Source organism: Carex rostrata, chromosome 34 (genome assembly GCF_964058835.1).
Source record: "Carex rostrata chromosome 34, lpCarRost1.2, whole genome shotgun sequence".
NCBI lineage: Eukaryota > Viridiplantae > Streptophyta > Magnoliopsida > Poales > Cyperaceae > Carex > Carex rostrata.
In genome coordinates, this window is record NC_135951.1 from 684,504 (window position 1) to 707,306 (window position 22,803).

General features: G+C 32.9%; 1 protein-coding gene across 1 annotated transcript; it reads right to left on the minus strand.

Annotated features, from left to right (window-relative positions):
• Positions 1-562: 562 nt before the first annotated feature.
• LOC144549116 (B3 domain-containing protein Os03g0620400-like) lies at positions 563-2,184 on the minus strand. The gene is made up of 4 exons (XM_078297862.1): positions 2,090-2,184; positions 1,498-1,975; positions 1,012-1,229; positions 563-865 (listed from the first exon to the last, which is right to left on the minus strand). Exons 1-4 carry the CDS (start codon positions 2,165-2,167, stop codon positions 596-598), a joined length of 1,044 nt encoding a protein of 347 aa, XP_078153988.1. The 5' UTR covers positions 2,168-2,184; the 3' UTR covers positions 563-595.
• Positions 2,185-22,803: the final 20,619 nt, after the last annotated feature.

The following is a 22,803-nucleotide window of genomic DNA, read 5'->3' on the forward strand; positions in this document are numbered from 1 at the left end:
GAATTTGTAAAAATGAGTGCATGTTATATACATATTGTGAGAATCTTGCAAAGGCAGTTACAAGTTTATCTCCGCCAGTAGATGTAGAATGGAGGGCCTATACTGATATTTTTGAATGTTGGAAAGCGCTGAAGGAGAATAGTAAATATGTGTGCAGTCACATAAGGAGATCGAGGTCACTATGAGTTGGCCGATTATTTAGCGAAAAAGGAAGAAATGAAGGATGGCAGTACACAGGTCATACATACCCTCTTTGAGTTTATTTTCATTAGGATTAGCTCTCTATATAGAAATCTTTAGTGTAATGGAGTATGAGAAGGGGAACGTCATGCAATGCCTTGTTTGCAAAAAAAAAAAAAATGGTTGAGAATTCCAACAAATTACTTTTCACACCGCACAAAAGCATATGCCTTACCATCACATTTGTACAACACAACACATGAGCTAGAATTATAGATGCATATATATAGCTATATATAGCACGGAGGCCTTTGCAAACAACACCTAATTTGCTACTTTTAGGAGTAGTAGCAAGCAGTAATTTAATTGCAAATTATGTCCTTGGAGAACAAAATGAAATCTCTATAAATATATTTTAGCTGCTCCCCCTATTGAAATGAACTACCATGGTCAGAATTCCTCCTTTTTCATGCTTTCTTAGTTCAAAAAGGCAAAGATCCCCTTGCTTCAGTCCATTGCTGCATACAAATTTACGCCAACCCTTACCTATGCATTTGCAACTATTATTCTTCAAGTAGTAGTTTGCAGTACATGTCTTGCTTCTCTTATCTAAATCGAAAGGTAACAGAGTAATCTTCTTCTTCTCGCTTTTAAGAACTTTGCATGCAAAACCAACTGGTAACCTCTGGTACATAGTAGTAACATAGTACAATAAGATAGAAAGATTGATTGCATATGTGGTAGATATTTATAAACTTCCATTATGTAATTTGTCTTGCTTCCATCAATGCAATTTTGGTAAGGGCGAGAATAATAAAAATGCTTACGTACCAGTCTACAATCCTTGTTTGAAAGAGTATCGGATTGAGTCAAGATTTTGACGAGCATGCGACTATCCTTTTGAGCTTTTCGGGCCATCCTGTTAGCAATCTCCTCTTGAGCTTGTGTCAGATGGGTCCCGACAGGTACAACATATAGCCTGGAAGCTTTCATAGCTCTGTTATCATTTCCTGTGTTACTATCACTCTCTGTTGATTTGTCTACAAAATCTGCAACAAGAGATTAAATTACATTAGTTATTTTATTTTGTTTTTTCATTTAGAATTGGGGGGGAAGGGGGGGGGGGGGGGGGATTAAAGAATTCAAATTGCAGAATCCTGCAGCATATTTAGCTCATGTAATATTTCAACTTGCTGATGCTGTTAAGAAACTTCCAGAACACCGCTACTTAGCAGTCTGTGTTTTTCAGGGCATTTTGGAAATTATAATTAAAGTAGAACTGTAGAAGTCTGTGTTTGCTGCTTTCTATATACATACATGTTTGTTTCCTCTTACCACAAACTCTTCCTTCAGTCATGTGCACTTGAGCGGCATGAGTTGAAATCTCATAAGAAGATTCATCAGTGTCATTGCTACCAGAGGATAGTGATATGATTTCTTTCTCAACCTCTCGGTGAGGTGAAGCCATTACTCGTGTCGAACTGTTATTAGATTCCTCTGACTCCTTGTCTGGCTCCGTGTTCATATTTTTTGCAAAAAAAGGAGCGACTTTTTCGCATCCACTCCGATCATAGATTACTACTTTAAAAGAGGAGTTGTCTTTGTATGTAAATACTATAAAATCATTTTCATCGATTTTATTAGCGGTAACAAATTCTTTCCAACCAGATTGCAGAGAAAATGTGTTGTCGGACCTCATCATTTTCACATGCCAAGTATTTCCGCTTGGCCCTTCCAGTTCAATGTTGTCGCTCATGGATCCTAAGAACATTTTTGTGAACTTCTGAGGAATATTCTGAGATTTTATATGCATGCAAGGAGAACTAAAATTTGTTAGTGATCGACCACTAAGAAGAACTAAAATTTTGAAGGATGAAAGTAAAAATACCAATGATACAGTGTAACTTACCATTGAATGCATCAAGGAAGAATCCATCTTCACATAAAAATTATTCATTCTTGGAACCAATTTGCCACTCCGTTTCATGATCTCTTGCTCTCGCTCTCTCTTTTGTGTCTCGTTGGTGCACTAGCTGTTGGCCCTCTTCACCTCTAAATATCCAAATGTCTAGATATGCATTAATTGAAACACAATAAAGTTCATTAATTAGTTTCTTCAATTTTCTCACTCTTTTCAAGTTGTGTTCAGAGTTAACAGACCTCGAATACCATGCACACCGGTTTACATTTATGTTTGCTTCTGTTTTTTCCTCTTATAACCTTCCTATAGTGAGTTACTACAATATGAGGTGGGATCCGTAGGTACTTTTAAGTTTGTATGTAGGGCTCATCAATCAGTAACTACTAATAGGGGTTGTTTAAGAAAGGTTCAATCAGAGAAACATCCATGCATGATTCCTGTCCATTTTGTAAGATTTAAATATTTCAACGCATCGTCTCTCGTGCAAAGGCCAAAGGTAATTAATATCTCAGCGTAGCGGATGGAAATGATTGGTGTTTTGATTGTCCACTAAAACTAACGACTAACGAGATCTAACTTTGTTATTTCAACTTAGTAATTTCATTGATTTAAAGAACAAACCTACATGAGCTACTTGTATCGTTAGGTCAATCAACTTGGAACTTATAACTCCCCAAGATATTACTGAAATATTAATTAAATAACATTCAAGCTGCACGATACTGATACAAAATTAATTTATGAGGCCAAACAATATAACTTTAGTTGATCTCCATATTGGTGTTTTTTAGAATTTTTTAAAATAGCTGTTTTTCTAAAAATTCTGGGCCATCAAAAATAGCAATTTTCAAAAATTCTAAAGAAATAGCAAAAAATTTCAGAAAAATATAAAATATGATCTCCAAGCACAATTTAATATAGAGATCTTCAACGGTTCGGATCAACGTTTTTTACCTTGAAAATCACAAAATATGAGTGTGAAGTAAAACACTCGCTTTACTTCACGAAGCACCGTGGCCCAACTCTCTCTCTCTCTCTCTCTCTCTCTCTATATATATATATATATATGAGATAGGCTACCATGCTTTGCAAATTATAAGGCCCCTTTTAATTTGCATTTCAGACCATTGGATATGCTATAAAATGTACGAAAAAAATAAATAGAACAAAGATGAACACCACACTCCCACCAACCCTCCCTATTCTCTATTTCATATAAAATTAATAATTCTTACATCAAATTCTGCATAGCTATATAGCCGAATACAAGCAATGTATTTTAGGCATTAGCCCCTGCGCCTATCCTATAAGGAAATAATCATATACTTGCTTTTTCTGTTTTCTTTCTATTTTATAATATCTCAATCTATACATAATCAGGAAATAAATCAAGCTAATAAAAAAGGAAATAAATCTCAGCAGCCTCATCTGTTGCTGCCCTGGATACAGGTATGAATAATTACTTGTCTCAACACCCTCACTCAAGTTGGTAGGTAGATATCTACCATGCCCAACTTGCCAATTAACTACTCAAATATTCTCGTACAGACTGTCTTTGTAAGTACGTCTGCTAACTGTTCTTTTGACCTCACGAATGGAAAAGATATGATTTTCTGCTCCAAGTTGTGTTTGATAAAATGTCTGTCGATTTCTACATGTTTCGTGCGATCATGTTGTACCAGGTTATGTGCAATTTCAATAGCAGACTTGTTGTCACAATACAAAAACATTTCTTCTTGTGGTTTATATCCTAACTCAGTCATGAGTTTCCTTAGCCACAACAGTTCGCAAAGACCTTTGGACATTCCTCTAAATGCTGCCTCTGCACTTGATAAGGAAAACTACATTCTACTTCTTGCTTCTTCAAGTAACAAGATTTCCTCCCACAAACGTAAAGTAACCAGATGTTGATTTACGATCATTAATATTTTCTGCCCAATCTGCATCTGTATAGCCCGAGATCTTCAAATGCCTATTCTTTCTGAATAGTATCCCTTTTCTCGGATTCTTTTTGAGATATCTCAAAATTCTGATTACTACCTCTAAGTTCTTCATCTCCAATTCTTTAGATAATCTTTCTTCTAACCATTTTATCTCATCCATGTCATCACCAGTAATTATCATGTCATCCACATAGATAATTAGAATTGTGATTTTTCCTTGATTATGCTTGTAGAATAACGTGTGATCAGAATCGCTCTAGGTGTAATTGTAGCTCTTCATTGCTTTGCAAAATCTTTCAAACCATGCTCGCGGAGATTGTTTTAAATCATACAACGATCTTTCCAGTTTACACACCAAATTCTTTGAGTCAGGAGGCTGATATCCGGGTGGTATATCCATGTAGATCTCTTCTTCCAGATTACCATGCAAGAAGGCATTTTTTACATCAAACTGATGTAATGGCCAGTCAAGAATAGCTGCAAGAGACAACAAAACTCAAACAGTGTTTAGTTTTGCAACTGGGGAAAAAATTTCCTGAAAATCAATTCCATGTCTGAGTATATCTTTTGGCCACTAGCCTTGCTTTATACCTCTCAATTTTTCCTGTAGCATCATACTTAACAGAAAACACCCACCTACAACCTACATTTTTTTTTCCATTTGGTAGTTCTACCAGTTTCCAGGTTTGTGTTTGTTCCAGGCCCTTCATTTCTATTTCCATTACCTCAACCCATTTAGGATCTTTCACGGCTTTTTCAATACTATTGGTATTTGGACTTTGGATAGTTCTTCAGTGAAGGTTTTCACCATGTTAGGAAGACTAGAAGTGCTGGTATAATTGGTTATTGGATATTCACCCTTTTTATCACTATCTACCATATACCGTTTTGGTGGTACATATTGTGTGGCTCTTATTGGCCATCTTCTTTGTATTTCGGGTTCAGTGTTAAGAGAACTTACCTCGGGAGCATCCTCTGGAGATCCTGAGCATGGTAATTCTTCATCGAACTGTATCATTTCTTTTCCCATAGGAAGTTCTATCCACAAATTCAGATTTTGCACTCGGACTGGGCTATTAGGTTCGGTTTGGTCTGACCGAACTGGGTTGTCAAGTCTGGTTTGGTCTAACCGAACTGGGTTGTCAAGTCCGGTTTGGTCTAACCGAACTGGATGAGCTAACTCGGTTTGGTCTAACTGACTCATCTGCTATGTGTGTGTAGGGTCCACCATAGAGTCGTGATTGGCTATGTTGTTTGATTCGTTTTGGTAATTGAAAACAATATTTTCTCACCAGATTTCCTTTGCACTTAATTTCTCATTTGAGCCTCACTGGAAAGGAAATTCTTGTGGTTGTTTATGAAAAAAAGATTCACCTTCCAAGAATGTAACATCCATTGTTACATATACCTTTTTTGATTCCGGGTGATAACATTTATATCATTTCTGGTTAGATCCATATCCTAGGAATATACACTTAATTGCACAAGGTTCTAATTTTGTTCTTTTTCCTTTTGGAACATGAACATATGCTACACACCCGAATATTTTTGGTGCCAAATTTAATACAGAGGGTATTTTCACATATGATGATAATTTTTCTAAAGGTGTTCGAAAATTTAGGGTACTGGATGACATTCATTCATAAGATAAACTGCAGTAGATATGGCATAATCCCAAAAAATCTGGGGCACATTATTTTCAAATAACAGTGACCTGGCAATTTTCATAATATGTCAATTTTTCCTTTCTGCAACTCCGTTCTGTTGAGGAGTCCCAACACAAGAAGTTTCATGTATAATACCATTATTTTTGAAAAAATTTCCCAAAAAATTATTAACAAACTCACCACCATTAATACTTCTAAGGATCTTAATTTTCCTTCCATATTGTCTTTGGATTAAGCTTGAAAAATCTAGAAAACAATTAGCTACTTCATCTTTAGTTTTCAAAAGATACAACCATGTCATTCTAGTGCTATCATCAGAAAAAAGAACAAACCATCTACTAGCAATACCCGAATTAATTAGAGATGGACCCCACACATCCGAGTGTACCAAATCAAACGGTTCATTATTATTATATAAAATAGCAGGATACGAGGTTCTATGGCTCTTGGCCTTAATACAAGTTTTACACTTAATCTCAAAATTTGTCAAACCCGAAAACAAAGAAGGAAACATTTTCTTCATATACCCGATAGACGGGTGCCCTAACCTTTTATGCCATAACCAAATATTTTTTTCTCGAGTACTCTCATGTGCTAAACACACAGTTCCCATGCTTAAATCTTCTAAATGATACAGTCTATCGCGTTTAGTACCACGCCCAAGTATCTCCTTCGTGAGGATGTCTTGAAAAATACAAAATTTAGGGTACATGAGAACTACGCAGTTTAAATCTTCAGTCAATTGCTCTACTGAGATCAATTTAGTAGACAGGAATGGTACAAGTAATGTATTCTTCAAACACAATTATTGGGTTAATTTTACATGCCCTGTCCCAATGATGGGAGAAGACACCCCATTTGCATTCAATATTTTCTTTCATCTCGGTTCTTTAATTTTCTCTAAGTCTTCTTCATAATATGTCATGTGGTCAGTAGCACCAGAATCTATTACCCATTTATTAAAATTTGATGTATGGAGAGTACAAAGAGCATTACCTTCATTTCCACTTGAATTACATATACCTTCTAGATGAGTCGCAAGGGTCAGAGAGGCGCGGCCAGGTGAGGACACGGTCCCTGACGCGGTTGCTGCTGGGGTGTTGTTCTGCCCGAAAGAGAGCTGGCCCGGATTGCCCGTTGGGTTTTGTTGCTGCTGCCCGGTATAGCCAGGTGTTATCGTCCCAGCTTGATGAGCATACCCAGCTAGTCCCTTCCGACTACCATTTGCTTTCCTTTCTTTCAATTCATATATCCATCCTTTGCCGCACAGAGAACTGGGAATAACAGGACCCTGTTATTTCATTGGAATCACAGCAGATTTATTTCCCAGAGAATTGAGAAGAATCACCCTTTAAGCTTGATTGTCTCTCAGTGTATTATTTGTCTATATTAATGCATGATGTTTGGATCTGATTTTATATTTGTGTTTATTTGTCTGAGTATTATTTCTATTGTTTGATTGAAATTGTTCGAATGATTCTTGTTGTCTACTGTTGGATGTCTATAGCATCTCTTTTAGTACTTTGGTCTTGATGTTTCTTACAACTAGATCAAGTATTTGAGGTAGGTTTTTGATCCGAGAGGTGAGACCAATAGTAACTGAGAGGTGAAATTTCAATTTATTGAGAGATAGTGGATACCTTTAGTAAACCAGACAAATAACTTAGGTTGAATGCCAGTAAACGAGAGTTTGAGATTGGAATCCTAAGAAGGTGAAGTTGCATTTCCTTACCAAGTTCATTAAGCCAACAAATGAGAGTTGAGGTTTAGGAACATTAGGTACGGTCAGTATACCCTTACACAAGTAAACAAGATAGAAACAGACACATGCTGCATCCACTCGAGGGCCACGCGAGTCGCGTGTGAGAGCACCCAGGTCGCGTCACATGGGTCGCATACGAAAGTAAGCGAGTCGCGTGGAAGGTCTAGAGAGACAGAGTTGAAGATGAAATCTGAAACCCTGGAAACTCATTTTTATAATTGAGTAAAACTAAACTTTTAATTGTTGTCATTTACTGTTATTGAATTTAGGAAACATAAACAAACCAAATCAACCTTTTCGCACTTCTAGTACCTAACTGAGCCAAGTAAGAGTCCAGAATTGAACCATCCCTGTGGATCGATACCTGATTATACTATTCGATAGGGTTGTGCACTTGCAATCTTATTTGGGAGCTAATTCAAGGTTTAAAAGGTACAGCTCGTTGTACTGAAACTTTGTGTATACGCTTTGCGTTGAACAGATACCCGATATAGTTTCCTCTTAATCGAGCCTCTAGTGAACTAATCAACCACCCTTTCACAACTACATCATCGGTTGCCCATCGGTGGTAAGCCGCATCAGTTATAGCCGGTGGAGCTAGTTCACCTGTAAGGTGTCTTAGTTTTTCACGACCACGAACATACATCTCTACAGCTTGACACCAGAAGGAGTAGTTTGTGCCGTCAAATCTTGCATCAATGGGATTAGGATGTATATTCCCTTCTGTTGCGCCAACTGTTTGAGGTAGAACTCGAGTCGCCAATGTTAGGGAGGTGCTCATGGCTGCTGTTTGCATCTCTGCCATTTGAGCCATCATTTTCGCCATGTGTTTGATTAGAGCAGTAGTATCAATTTCCTCTGCCTTAGTCTCATCTGTTTTTTCAGTTTCGTTCATCATTAGTCTTCACAAGCTTGAAGCGTAACACCTTAGATCAATATAGTATGGAGAGCATAGAAGGGACAAGAAGGACTCCGATTCTCCTAACTATATAAACAGGTTACAACCTGGTTCTGATACCATGACATTTTTAATGAAATAAAACTAAAGAACACGACACTCCCATGAACTCCCTTCCCTCCCAATTTTATTTATAATCAGATTTTTATATTACAAAAAATGAAATTTCTAAGAGTTGCATATGCTCCTTATATCATAGAGCAATACAGCTATTATATCTCCAAGTAAGGACAATAATCTTTTTAATAATGAAAACAATATAACATGAAAATACTATTGTCTTGGTATTAGGCAAAATATACAGGAAATTTATTTCCCTATCAGCACAAATCCTTCATGAGTCATGAAGCATTCCTTATTTGACACGGTGCTTCTTTTACACTAAATAAATTTTCCTTCTGGGTTCCAGAAATAGAAATGAAATTTAATAAAAATTGTTTATGACCATGTGATGTTGTACTTCATAAACCAAAATCTCTCTATGTACATAAATAAAGAAAAAGCTTGTATTAGCACTCTGTCTCTAATTTTTTTTGGAATTTATTTTTCAAAATATCTCCTCTCCAAATTTATCACTAATATTTGTTTTTAAAAACTAGTTGTACTTTTTTGTGGTTAAGAAGTCACTCCACAAAATATGATATCGGCTTCCAAAGAAATTATAACAATACTTTAATCCTAAAAATTTGCGGCACTATAGCCATTGGAGAGGATTTTTAAAAAATATTCATAAAAAATAGAGGATTTATTTTTAAAGTTCACTTTTATAAAAATTGTTTAGTTTCTCATGGTTTTCTCAATTAATATAAGCAAAGTGTCTTCCTTTAAAATCCTACAATTGTTCATATATGGAATCTTTAATTTATAAATGGAGTTTTAAAGATATTTAAGAGGGTAGGTGAGCATCTTGAGAGAATAGAGAACAACTAATGCAAGGCTCATTTTTAAAAATTGAAATATGAAATTGTCAAGCGAATCTATTCAAGAACCCTTTACCACTGTTGGTTTCTTTGGATGTATATGTAGAGATTTGGAGATGAAGAGAGCATTATAGCTAGTCAATGAAAGGATCCTACAGGATATAGAACTATATATACTTATGGACATAGTGGCAAATGAATTATTCAGATTTGGTTCAGAGGAATCAAAAATGCGTGATTCGGATATAATTCGAATATAATTCGGAAATGATTCGGATCTTAAATAATAGGTGCTACGAGTTTAAAAATAAAATATTGCATAGAAAATACATAGATTATTTCACAATGAATCCCATATAAATAACTTTTTCTTACAAAGCTATCAAAGCAGGAAATGGGCCCTGCTGATAAATGTTTTTTTTAATTTCATTACTTTTTTCAAAGCAACCGGGTGATGCGGAGAAGGATAAAGTGACGAATTTTTCGGTAAAAGCCGCGTTTAATTCGTAGAATTCGGTAAATACGCGAATAATTTGCGAATTGTATGTTTAACTCGCGAATCATTGTATTATACGCAGATTGATACGTTTATAGCTGAGAAACGTTTAATTCGCGAATTATATCCGAATCTGGTTACTATGCTTATGGAGCCTACCTCACTCATATAGTAACTCACTACACGAATAGAGGAAAAATGATTTTTCTCATCTCTTGAGACCTGTGAAAATGTGATCCGCTTGACTAGATTGATGCAAAAACTGTTTGAAAATAGCAACTATTAAAACATTATAGTGTTTTCACACTATTGAAAAAACAGGAATCAGGGTCGGTTATATACGGCTATTAGTATCGGAATATAACCGATACTGATGAAGGCGATACTGATACTATCAGGATCGGTTTCTTATTTTTTAGAAAACCGATCTTAATAAGTATTATCTAGATCGGTTATATCTTAGAACCGATCCAGATGAGAACCTATCAAGATCAGTTATACATAAAAACCGATCTTGATAGTTTAGTATCTGGATCGGTTTTCCTTACAACCGATCTTGATATAATTTTTCAAATTTGTATATTACTATATTTTCACATATCAAGCTCGGCTGAACATAACAAAACCGATCCAGATACTTAACTATCAAGATCGCTTTTTATATATAACCGATCCAGATACTTAAGTATCAGGATCGGTTTTTTCTATTAAAACCGATCCTGATACTTGAGTATCTGGATCGGTTTTAAATAAAAACCGATCTTGATAGTTAAGTATCTGGATCGGTTTTGTGTTTTTATTTAAAACCGATCCTGATATTTTAGCATCTAGATCGGTTTTGGTTTTTTTATTTCAAACCGATCTTGATAGTTCAAAATATAAAAATATAAAAATTTCCAAAATTATATCAAGATCGGTTGTATAAATAAAACCGATCCAGATACTTCACTATCAAGATCGGTTTTTATTTATAACCGATCTTGATATGTTGAAATATAATTTTTTTTATTTAAATTTGTTTTCTAGATCGGTTTTTTAAACAGAGCCGATCCTGATGTTTGGTTGAATCTAAAAAATAAAATTTAATTTATTAGGCCAGATTCCATATATATATACTGGCCCAATATGCTACAGATACAAATCACATAAAAATATTGAAATATATATGCATACAAACATACACATCCTAAATTAAATATCATTCACAAATCCTAAATTATTACAAACAATTCATGTTCATGCAAATTAAGTTTACACAACACATCCTAAATTGTTGTACTTCTTTTTGTCGACTTTACCTCATTTAGAAAATATTGAACCCACATTTTTCGTAAGTTGCTCAAGCGTTGCACAGTATGTGTTAGCGGGAATGTTCTTTTTTTAAAAGATAAAAGAGCATGCACAATTATATTTGAAGCAACAATGTTTAATTACTTTTTGAAAGTATATAAATGCATACCTTTAAGTTTGGAAAAGAATCCATGTGTTCGTTTATTATGTATTCCACGAGCAACATGACATAATATGCACATTCCCAGCTGGCAGGTTGTTGTGGGCACTAATATAACAAGTTTGAAAATATTGAAATGTATGTTAATGAGCATTCAACTGGCTTTTATGTCTAGATATTAACATTTTTTTGCATCTAGGTCCCTATAATCATATATCTCAATAGGAACTATTACCTTGCAGTCGTTATGAATCTTTAAAGAAGCACCCATTACCCTGATGAAGACACTGTTGAAATATTAGCACATTGAACAGTCAGTACTTATGAGAGATATTAAAAATGATATAGCCACAATCCATACCGACTTTGAATCCTACATCTCCTCAAAACAAGACTGGAGAAGAAAATGAGATAGCCACAATCCATACCGACTTCCTGGAGTGCTCAATTTGCTTCAATCTCATGTACTCTCTAGTTAATCAAGTAATTTCTTTTTCAATGTTACTATTCTCTGGAAATGTATCTCTTTCTTCTTCCAATTTGCCAAATGCTACACCGATCGAAATAATTTATAAGATAATTTATTAAAATAATTTATAAAGTAATTTATAAAATATTTTTTTTAGGATTGTATATATTAGCCTCTCTAAGGGACACCATTCACTCCAGTGATCCCTTCTTAACTTCTTCAATTGCAGCAGTATCGGCACCCACATCTTTTCGTCATTGCAACCATTCAGAGTGTGGAGAGAGAGACAGCATGTGAAGTATCAAGTATGTAATATCGGCCAATTTTGCATTCCATTTGTATAACTCAGATGTTTATTCAAGGAATAAAAAAAAATTATCTTTCTAGTTTCTTAAAAAATATGCATTACTTTCCAAAAGTAAATTATGAATTAGGATCGGTTGTTACTAAAAACTGATCCTGATAGTATCAGGATCGGTTCTAATAAACAACTGATCCTGATACTATCAGGATCGGTTCTAATAAATAAATGATCCTAATAGTTGAACTATTAGGATCGGTTTTTGGTTAGAACCGATCCTGATACTATCAGAATCAGTTTTTAGTAACAACCGATCCAAATGATTGAACTATCAGGATCGGGTTTTATATCAAACCGATCCTAATAGTATCAGGATCAGTTCCCACAAAAAACCGATCCTAATAGTTCATAAATTAGGATCGGTTGTTACTAAAAACCGATCTGAATAGTTTTTAGGATCGGTTTGTTTAAGAAAACCGATCCAGATACTTATTAGGATCGGTTTTCTCATCTAACCGATCCAGATAGGCCGATCCTGATTCCTGTTTTTCCACTAGTGTCATCAACACAAAAAATTATAGTGTTTCCATATATACCTACAACTATAATCAGTATTTCCAGGTGAATGCATATAGCGATGTGTTCCTCCTTATCTATTTTATTTTCAGGTGAATGCATATAGCGATGTGTTCCTTCTTATCTATTTTACTTTTAGCTCAATTTATTAGTTTTTAACTCATAAATTATGTTTTTTTTTTGTTGAATTTCTAGTTGTTGCAGTGTAAAATTTCGAACATAGATATTAATGTCAAAAAATCCAGCAAAAGAGTTGAAAAATATTCAAATTAGTTTTTTTTTTTTTAAAAACTAATTTGAACAATTAATGTCATTCAAAACAACATTTACTCATGCACAACAGAATAATCAATCCAAAACATACAAATAGGATATATAGGAACAAAGTCTCATTAGTAGAGAGCTCATAATTAATATCCTTTTAATTTCAGACTATAATTTCAATACAATTATCCTAAGCAAGATGATTATTATTTTCAATACAATTAGTAGATAGCAGTTATTGATCGTTCAAAAAAAATTATCAAAAATTTTGTGAATATTTTCTAGCATGATGATTTTATTAATAATTGATTTTCAGACTTTTGTTTTTCGTTAGTTATTACTGAAAATAAATTTATTTTTATGATAACAGGTAAAAATTACATGATAGACCTCATTTTTTTGCAAATACTTGTTATAAATACTTGGCATCACGCTTAAATGACCTCATTTTTGTGTGCAATTTTAATTTCGCAATTTTTAAGAAATGTCTCTTGAATGTCTTTGCACTGGAGACTGTGCAAAGAAAAATTAAAATCTCTGTACAATGAAAAATTATAATCTCTGTACACTGAAGACCTCATTTTTAATGTCTTTGCACAGGAGACTGTGCAATGAAAAATTAAAATCTCTCAAACCGTACAAAAGCAAGGTTTTCCTGTTCCTCCTTTTTTTTTACTCAACCCCTATATTCCTATTACTTGTTACAGACAGATGGGTCCTACAGGCTATATATAGACATGTTACACTTGATTACCGAGCTCACCTCATTTAGAAACTCACTACACTAAAGTTATATGATAATATAGAACAGATAAAAAATGTTTTCTTGTCGAGAGATCTGTGCCATAAGATTGATTTGACTTCAGAAATTAATGCTTGTATCTTTCTAGTGTTTCCAATGTATGTATAGAAATATATATATATATACAGAGAGAGTAGCTAATATGCTTTCGGTAGCATATGGACCGAAGTGCTACCGGTTCAAATTCGATTTTTCAAAATTCAAATGGTCGATCTGAATCGTTCATCTTGTTCTCCATATTAATATGTGCTTGGAGACCAAATTTTACATTTTTCTGAATTTTTTTACTATTTATTAAGTATTTTACAAAATTGTTGATCCAACGGTAACTGCTGATTTTACTGTTTTGTTAAGCTACCGTTGGATCAACAATTTTGTAAAATACTTAATAAATAGTAAAAAAATTCAGAAAAATGTAAAATTTGGTCTCCAAGCACATATTAATATGGAGAACAAGATGAACGATTCAGATCGACCATTTGAATTTTGAAAAATCGAATTTGAACCGGTAGCACTTCGGTCCATATGCTACCGAAAGCATATTAGCCACTCTCTCTATATATATATGAGTGAGTCTATGGTACTATGCATATTACGATTTGGCACCGTGCTACGGCTCTATATTCGAGTTTTGAAATTCTAACGGTCAATCCGGACCGTTCATCTTGTTTTCCATGTTAATATGCGTTTGGAGACCAAATTTTACATTTTTTGAAATTTTTTTACTATTTTTTAAAATTTATTGAAAATCACTGTTTTTGGATGGTCCAGAATTTTCAGATCAAGTGATTTTCTAAATATCTAAAAAATAGTAAATTTTTTTTAAAAAATGTGAAATTTGGTCTCCAAACACATATTAATATGGAGAACAAGATGAACGGTTCGGATCGACCGTTAGGTTTTGAAAACTCAAATATAGAGCCGTAACACGGTGCCAAATCGTAATATGCATAGTACCATAGACTCACTCTATATATATATATAGGGTCCGGCTAATTTGCTGCCGGCAGCATTTTAGCCAGAGGTGCTGCCACAATTTTTTGTATTTTCTGATGTCCAAACAACAAATCTAAACCGTTAGATGTTTAATCTATATTATAATCTACTTGGAGACCAAATTTTACATTTTTTGAAATTTTTTTACTATTTATTAAGCTAGTTTGAAAACCGCTGATTTCAATGCAGCAGAAATTTACTGAAATTAGCGGTTTTCAAACAATCTTAATAAATAGTAAAACAATTCAAAAAAAATATAAAATTTGATCTCCAAGTAAATTATAATATAGATTAAACATCTAACGGTTTAGATTTGTTGTTTGGACATCAGAAAATAAAAAAAAATTGTGGCAGCACCTCCGGCTAAAATGCTGCTGGCAGCAAATTAGCTGGACCCTATATATATATTTGGTGTATGTTTGATTACAAAATAAAAATAATCAGAATAGTCAAATCAAAAATAGCTATTGTTTATTTTATTAGAATACTCAAATATCAAAACTCTTAAAAATAATCTATTTTCAACTCAGCTGAACATACCCTTATAGATTTGTTAAAGAAGATAAATAAACAATCCAAAGACAGTCTACGGTGTCTATCCAGCGAAGAGAATCCACAACAATTCCAGTACATCACCAAAACAATTGGTACTAGAAGACCCGATCCAACGGATGCACGTGCAAAAGAGTCTATACCAAAATTGTTTTAATGATATATTGGAATAGCCCTGGATTCTCCTAAAAAGAATATTCATTCTTAATCAATCCGGTACCTTACCACCAAAATCATTCTTGACATTCATTCCTCACGAAGAAAATATGGCTCCTATAAAACATTTCTCCTGTCGGTTGATGACTAAGCTATGAATGGTCACATATCCAAATAAAAAAAAATAGTGATTCTGTCACGGTCATGAATAGGGCTACTAAAAAAATTCATAATTCGTGATTCAATTCAATTTTGATTCGAAAACGTTCGTAAAAAATTCGAGTTTGATTCTAACACGGTATCATTTGTTTGAAGGGACCTTCAAGCTCTCCCATAGACCGCTCTTCGGCCCGTTTATTTTCTCTTTCAGCCCAGTTGTGTTACGTTTCTAGCCCAAACGTCTTTTCTCTATTTTTCTTCGGCCCGTTTCAACTTCCAACCAAGCGCCTGTTTTCTTCCTTGAACGTCTTTTCTAGTTGGAGCCCATATTTTGGCTACAAATTCAGACACACTTTTGGTGAATGTCAGTTCCTACGACCATTTTTATTTTATCTACGACTCAATCTATATCTTGTCAATTTTCACATTGAATTGAAATTGTTAGACCGACCATATATATTTTTATTTGATCTTTGTGATTATAATATTTTTGTGATGGATGCAATTCACTTGCAAACAGGTTATTTGAATGAAAAAACATTTGTTCAATAGATTTTTTTATAAAGTAAGAAAATTAAAAAAATACAAATATATTTTCGGACAAATTAAATCATTTAACTAAATAACAAGACATGTAAATATAAGTTATATGTTTAACAATTTTTTTTATTAAAAAAATACATATACTAAATTATCATATAAAATATCACGCAAATAAATTTTACCATCACTAATTACTGCTCAAACATTATCATATAATTTAATTTATACAACTATCTTACGAGGTAATAAGTAACCTTTAATTATACCCGTGTCTGTTTATCTAACGAATAAAAATCTTTACCATATTCATATCCAATAAGCTAATGAAAAAAAATATTTATCTATACCTGTTTTATGGAATACAGTTTTGATCGAATAAACGATTGAAAGAATATCATTGACACCCCGATTGGGAGTGCAAACAGATCAGATATGGATTAGATAGTGATAGACATTATTCATATGATCAGCATTTAATTGGAAACAAAAAAAATAAGAAAGTTTTAAAAAGGACAAAAAAGATATCTAGAAGAAAGATTTCTCTCTGCTATCAATAACTCAAATTATGTGTTGAAAATAGCAGTCTCCAAACTAAAATGCATCGGTGGCCCCAACCACATTTATTAATTAAGATTCCATTGCTGTCATATCATTGCCCGTTGCAATGGCTGTAGCAATAATGATTTTGTCGCTACCTGATTATAAAAAAAAAAAAAAAAAAAATTGGAACTAAAAAACAGATGAGAACATTTAGTAGATAATATTATGATAACAAAATGATCAGTTAATCCAATGCCATATAAATACTTATATGTATTTATGATATTAAACCGATACTTTGCTGTTTTAATTTGTGATAGTCTGTTCAAATATTTAATCATCACGCTAATTTTGGATAAAATTAGTGTTCCTTGATAATTACCTCAATTAGGATATATAATTCTTGTTCCTTGCTAATTACTTTATTTAGATGGTTGATTCACAATCTATCTCGACATAAACAATTCAGTAATTCAACTTAAGACAGCAAATTGATAAAGTCAGTTAATTATATGAACAAGAATTACATTTTTGTTATTTTTAACATTTTGGTTTTGCGTGTAGGTATCAAGTAGAGACCAACCATGTATCAAGTAGAGACCAACATCGTTTAATTTGAGTTAAATCTTCTCTGATACCACATTGATTTCTCTGAGGGCACTTAGAAGAGGGTGAATATGCATGGGGCCTTTTTAAAATTCTGAACCTATTTAGTTCGATTGTTTAATTTATGAAAAATCCCAAATGCTAATAAATGTAAAGAGATGAGTTTAGAGGCACTGGACTCAATAATTGTTTATGGAGTTCGGTTTTAAATGTCTACATCTTTGAGGCTTCCCAACTTTTTTGTTGGTGCATCTTTATTTATCCAATGCGAAAGGAGTATAAAGTGAAACTAGTGAGCCCTTACAAATTTTAGAAAATTACATTGTCCAAGGAATGAGCACGATGGCTCTATGTTCAATATCACATGAGATATTCTCAAAAACTACTCTAACCTAATATAATATTTGGTGATTTAAATCATGTAATTGTGGTTGGTCGCCCCACACACACTTATTAATTAAGATTCCATTGCTGTCATATCATTGCACGTTGCAATTGCCGCTTATTCATTTTTTGTACGAGTAGTGATACGTAGCAATATAGATTTTTTGGTACAAGTTGCGGTAGCATTAATGATGGGTCTAATTGAAACTAACTAGTGTTTTGCAAACGGGCCGGGCCAGATGGACCGGGTTAAATCCGAACACAGGCGACATGGGTTACGGGTAAAACGGGTAGGGTAGCCCGGTTTTTTTTTCAAAAACCCTACTCGACCTGTTTCAACCCCCGGATAGCACGGGTAGGCGGGTAGCACGGTCCAGGTCCGTGAAAGGAATTTCATGTATATGCCTATGTGGTGAGAATTAAAAAAAATTTCCTATCACTACTTGGCTCAATACACAAATGACGTTATTTATATGACAATAGCAAACAAGAAACTTCTTAATAGTTTCATTAAGCACCTAATGTGTACTAAATAAAAATAAATAAATTTATTCATTTCTCATACAAGAGGAGATAATAATTTATACCTAAAGAGATTGTCAAATCTCTTCATTAAAGGGAAGTTGATTTCCCTTCTAGATCTCTTGGAAACAACCTCTTCGATTGAAGCGCCTCTCCACCTCTTGGTTCACCTTGAACCTAAACAACAAACTAGCACACCTCTTAGATAGATGGATGTGAAGTTTAGAGCTTAGATCCAACCACCTAGCAAGAAGAGATGAGAGATGAGAACCACCCTTCAAAGTTTCGGCCAAAGGGAAAGGAAAAACGTGGCTGCTCAAAGGGGCTGATTTTGGCAAGTGTTATAAGCAGAAAATTAGCTTGTTTTTCTCCCAAATGAGCCCCCTTAAATAGGCAAGGGTTAGGGCAACCCTTTGTGTAAGGTTTCAATCAATTACACAAATGCCACTAGCCTTGTTTAGCCATCTCATGCTCTCTTTAATCTCATCTTATGGTTGGTTCAATAAATTAATTTATGAACAAATAATATTATTCATATTATTCTATTATACAATATTTACATTATTCTTATAATGTATTCAAACATTATACCAAATAATATTTGCATAACTTCATAAATTTATTTATGGTCTAAGCATGTCATATTATGACATTTTATTTTAGCATTTCATCACATGTATTTTATCTTATACATCATTATGAAATGTAAAATACTTGTTGTTTCTCTTCAGTTGGTGTGACCTTATAGAGGATCTATGTCATCTTGGCAATAATATAAAACTTTATATTATTGACTATAAGAGGTTCTATCATTACATTATAGTTATCCAAACGACATAGTAATCATTTACTCAATCCACTAATTTTGTGTCTATCCTTGTCTCATGATATTATGAATAATATGCAAAATAGGATCGTGTCATTTTTGCATTATATTTATTTTCTTGGTCTCTCAAGTGAATTATAATTATAATTACATCAATTATATTGCATGCGATATAACTCCACTTTACCAAGAGGCCCAGTAATATCATAACTCAAATTGAGGGACAATGATAATATTAACATATAGATTTCTCCCGCACAAGTTGTACACAACGAACTGCTATTTTATTCCTATCATAAGATAGTATTTAAATAACAATCACATTATATGCTTCTCATGTGAAAAACCTACACATCTCATATCTAAGATTCTAAAAACACAATGGAAACATTAATGACACAAAACACAATCCATATAATGTTCCATTCATTTAGGTCATGTTCAATATATAAAATACACATATTATATATTCATGTAATTAAATGATAATCCTTTATCAACATTTATAGAACTTCAATATACTTTAATCTACATGACAATCTTCCTCGGTAATTAATGTTCCTCCTTAATTACCACGATTGTGAACTTATTTAGTGATTAAATGTTTCTCATCTTAGGAGTTCTATGATTCAAGACCAAGAGCATCTTCTTGAATACTTCTAAAGATATAACATATGAATCTCAAGGAACAAGAATAATAATATTTGTAATAAAATCATGAACAACACATAAATTATTATTAAAAGATAACTTTCAAAACACACATCCTTCAGTCCGGAGGTTGCATGGGTCTGGTCCAGACCGATTCTTTTTTTTTTGCCTTTTTTTTACTGTTTTTATTTTGTTGTTTTCTTTCTTTTCTTTCTATTTTTTAAACCAATAAAATATAAAATTATAAATCAAAATTCATTTGACATGATTGCATATTTGAACTCAATAATTTTTGTTATAATAACATATAAATCAAAATTACGAATTATTTTAAAATAATTTTGCTTTAATCAATTACTTTAAAATATATATCTTAAATCAATTGCTTTAAAACAATAAAAAGCTAAATTACTCTGCATGCAAACTGAAAAATTCTACAATTAATAATTACACTACAAAAACCTAAATTATACTAAACAAAATACCGATCGCTGTATGCCTACCGTTGAACGAAAACTTAAACTGAATTTATGAGGCACTAAATAACGTTTTTTTGAAATTCTGATACTCTTGATACCTAGGGGTGACTCCCGAAATGATATTTAGATCCGTCTCATCTCCCCCTTTCCGAAAAGTGGTCATATGCGCAAATCCGACTTTCCTAGCCAAAGTTATAGTTGTTTAAAGTTTTTTCAAAAGCTGAACTTTAAAAATTCATAACTAACTGTAGAAAAATCCAAATAAATTGAAATTTATGTCAATTCTGTGTATTTTTGAATTCTCTACATGCTGGTGTAATTTTTTTGCAGTTTGGTCCCTGTATCAGTCCAAACTTGCTGATTTACCAGCAGAGATGAAATTTGATATACATAATTATTGAAGAGATTCAGACATATCATACATAAGACAACCACACCACATAAACCGTTAATGACACGAAATATGGAATCCAGTTAATGTTCATGTCCACCCACAACAATAATGGGAGAAGTATTCGTGATCGATACTGTCGGTATACCGTCGCGAATACTACTGTCACTAATAGAAAAAACACTTTTATGATGGTATACCCTCGCAGATAATCACTTTTATCGTCGCGGCCTGATACTCTTGTAGGTATTTGTGATATTAAACCGATACTTTGCTGCTTTAATTTGTGATAGTCTAATCAAACATTTAGTTATCACACTAATCTTGGGTGAAATTAGTGTTCCTCGTTAATTATCTTGATTAGAACATTTAAAGTTGCTTATTTTTATTTAGATGGTTGCTTCATAATATAACTCGAGATAAACAATTCAGTAATGCATCTTAAGGCAACAAATTGATAAAGTGAATCAATCATATGAACAAGTAGAGACCAACCTATAGTTTAATTTGAATTACTCTACTCTGATACCACTTTGATTTCTCTAAAGGCACCCAGAAGGGGTGAATATGGGGCCTTTTTTAAATTCTAAACCTATTTGGTTCGATTGTTTAATTTATGAAAAACCTAAAATGCTAATATATGTAAATAGATGAGTTTAGAGATACATGACTCAATAATTATTTATGAACTTCGGCTTAAAATGCTTACATCTCCTGGGCTTCGCAACTGCTTTGTAGGTGCACATTTTTTTACCCAATACGAAAGGAGAGTACAAGGTGGAACTGATGAGCCCTTACAAATAATTTTTAAATTATTTATAAAATATTTCGTGAATTTTTAGCATAATATTTACGAGCTTATGAACAAAATGCAATTTATGTTCTTACAATACATAGAAATTAGAAATATTTTTTTCTTATCTAAAATATCAATAATTAAAAAAAAATATTAGATTTGGACCATGTATTTTGCGTTGTTCATACGGAATATTGATTGACCAAAATAGAACTTAACATCAATTAGTATTGGAGAAGCTCCGTGTGAAATGAATGAGTATGATAGTCTATTTGTAAAGTAAATAAATAAATAAATCTAATCATTATATTATTATTCGTTATTTACTTGTTATCATTTTAATATCTAATAATTTTAATAAATATAAATGCAGACTACCGATAAAAGTAATATTTTGTGAGTAAGTATAGAATACAAATAAAATCAACTTTTAATTATAAAAATGTTTCTATTCAATTTGTATAGTATCTATTAATTAATACTTTGACACACGTGTCGGCACACATGGTTAAGGTCGACACAGCAAGTCATGTTAGATGTGTTGTGTCAAGATGTGCTCAAGTTGTGTCCTTAATCATATGAGTTGTGTCTTAATTTTTATAAAATCAATATCTTTAAATATGACACGTCTATACACGTGCACGCTACGGATCGATACGATATGGCATAGCACGTCAAATTTTCCTATTTTTTAAACATTTTTGAAGAATATTTTTAAATATTTTTACTACTTACAAATATTATTTCAAATTATATCAAAACACAAATATACTACACAACATTTTAAAAAGAAAACTTGAAACTTATTGAAAATATAATTTAATTTATTTCTCATATTTTGGATAGTTTTACAGATTTATGGACAATAGTAAAAAATGTAACAAATTATCAAAATTTTAAAAAGCATAAAAAGAAAAACCGGCACACTGTGCCATGTCGTGTTAATTTTGTATAATTTTTTTTTAATTTTGTACAAGTAAAGTCTGGTCGTGCATTTATTAAAATTTGAGTATAGAGCTCGTAGGGGAGATATTTTTTTTTTAATAATTTGGTGACTGGGCCCCATATATGTCTCAATGTGAGAAACGCGGGGGAGATATTTTGTGGATCATTCCAAACAGGAGTTGATGCGGGTCTGTTTTCATACCCAATAGATTTGATTCAGCAGATCATTTTGCATAAACTGCATATAATTGAACGTACAAAAAGTTCTTCGGACATAGTCAACCAATTACAAATCCGATTTGTTTGATGTAACATTAGCAGATGATATTACGCTATAAAAATGGTGACGTCCCGAGAAGTATGGATCATTCATTCATTCATGGCTCATGGGTGGCCCATTCATTCATTCATTGTTGATATTATTTATAAATAAAAGCATAATATAAAGCTTCTTCAAATGTTATTCCATTCTACTTCTGGTCTTTTCGTAAGAAAAAGAACAAAAATTTGAAGTTTGAGACAACATTAGTTTTTTTTATCATAGTCAT

Excerpts from the sequence above, each read along its gene's own strand:
- LOC144549116 (XM_078297862.1), bottom strand. The coding sequence starts at position 2,167 with ATGAAACGGAGTGGCAAATTGGTTCCAAGAATGAATAATTTTTATGTG. Across the intron at positions 1,976-2,089 it reads CTTCCTTGATGCATTCAATG|AATATTCCTCAGAAGTTCAC; the intron begins GTAAGTTACACT and ends ATAAAATCTCAG. Across the intron at positions 866-1,011 it reads CAAACAAGGATTGTAGACTG|AGGTTACCAGTTGGTTTTGC; the intron begins GTACGTAAGCAT and ends ACTATGTACCAG.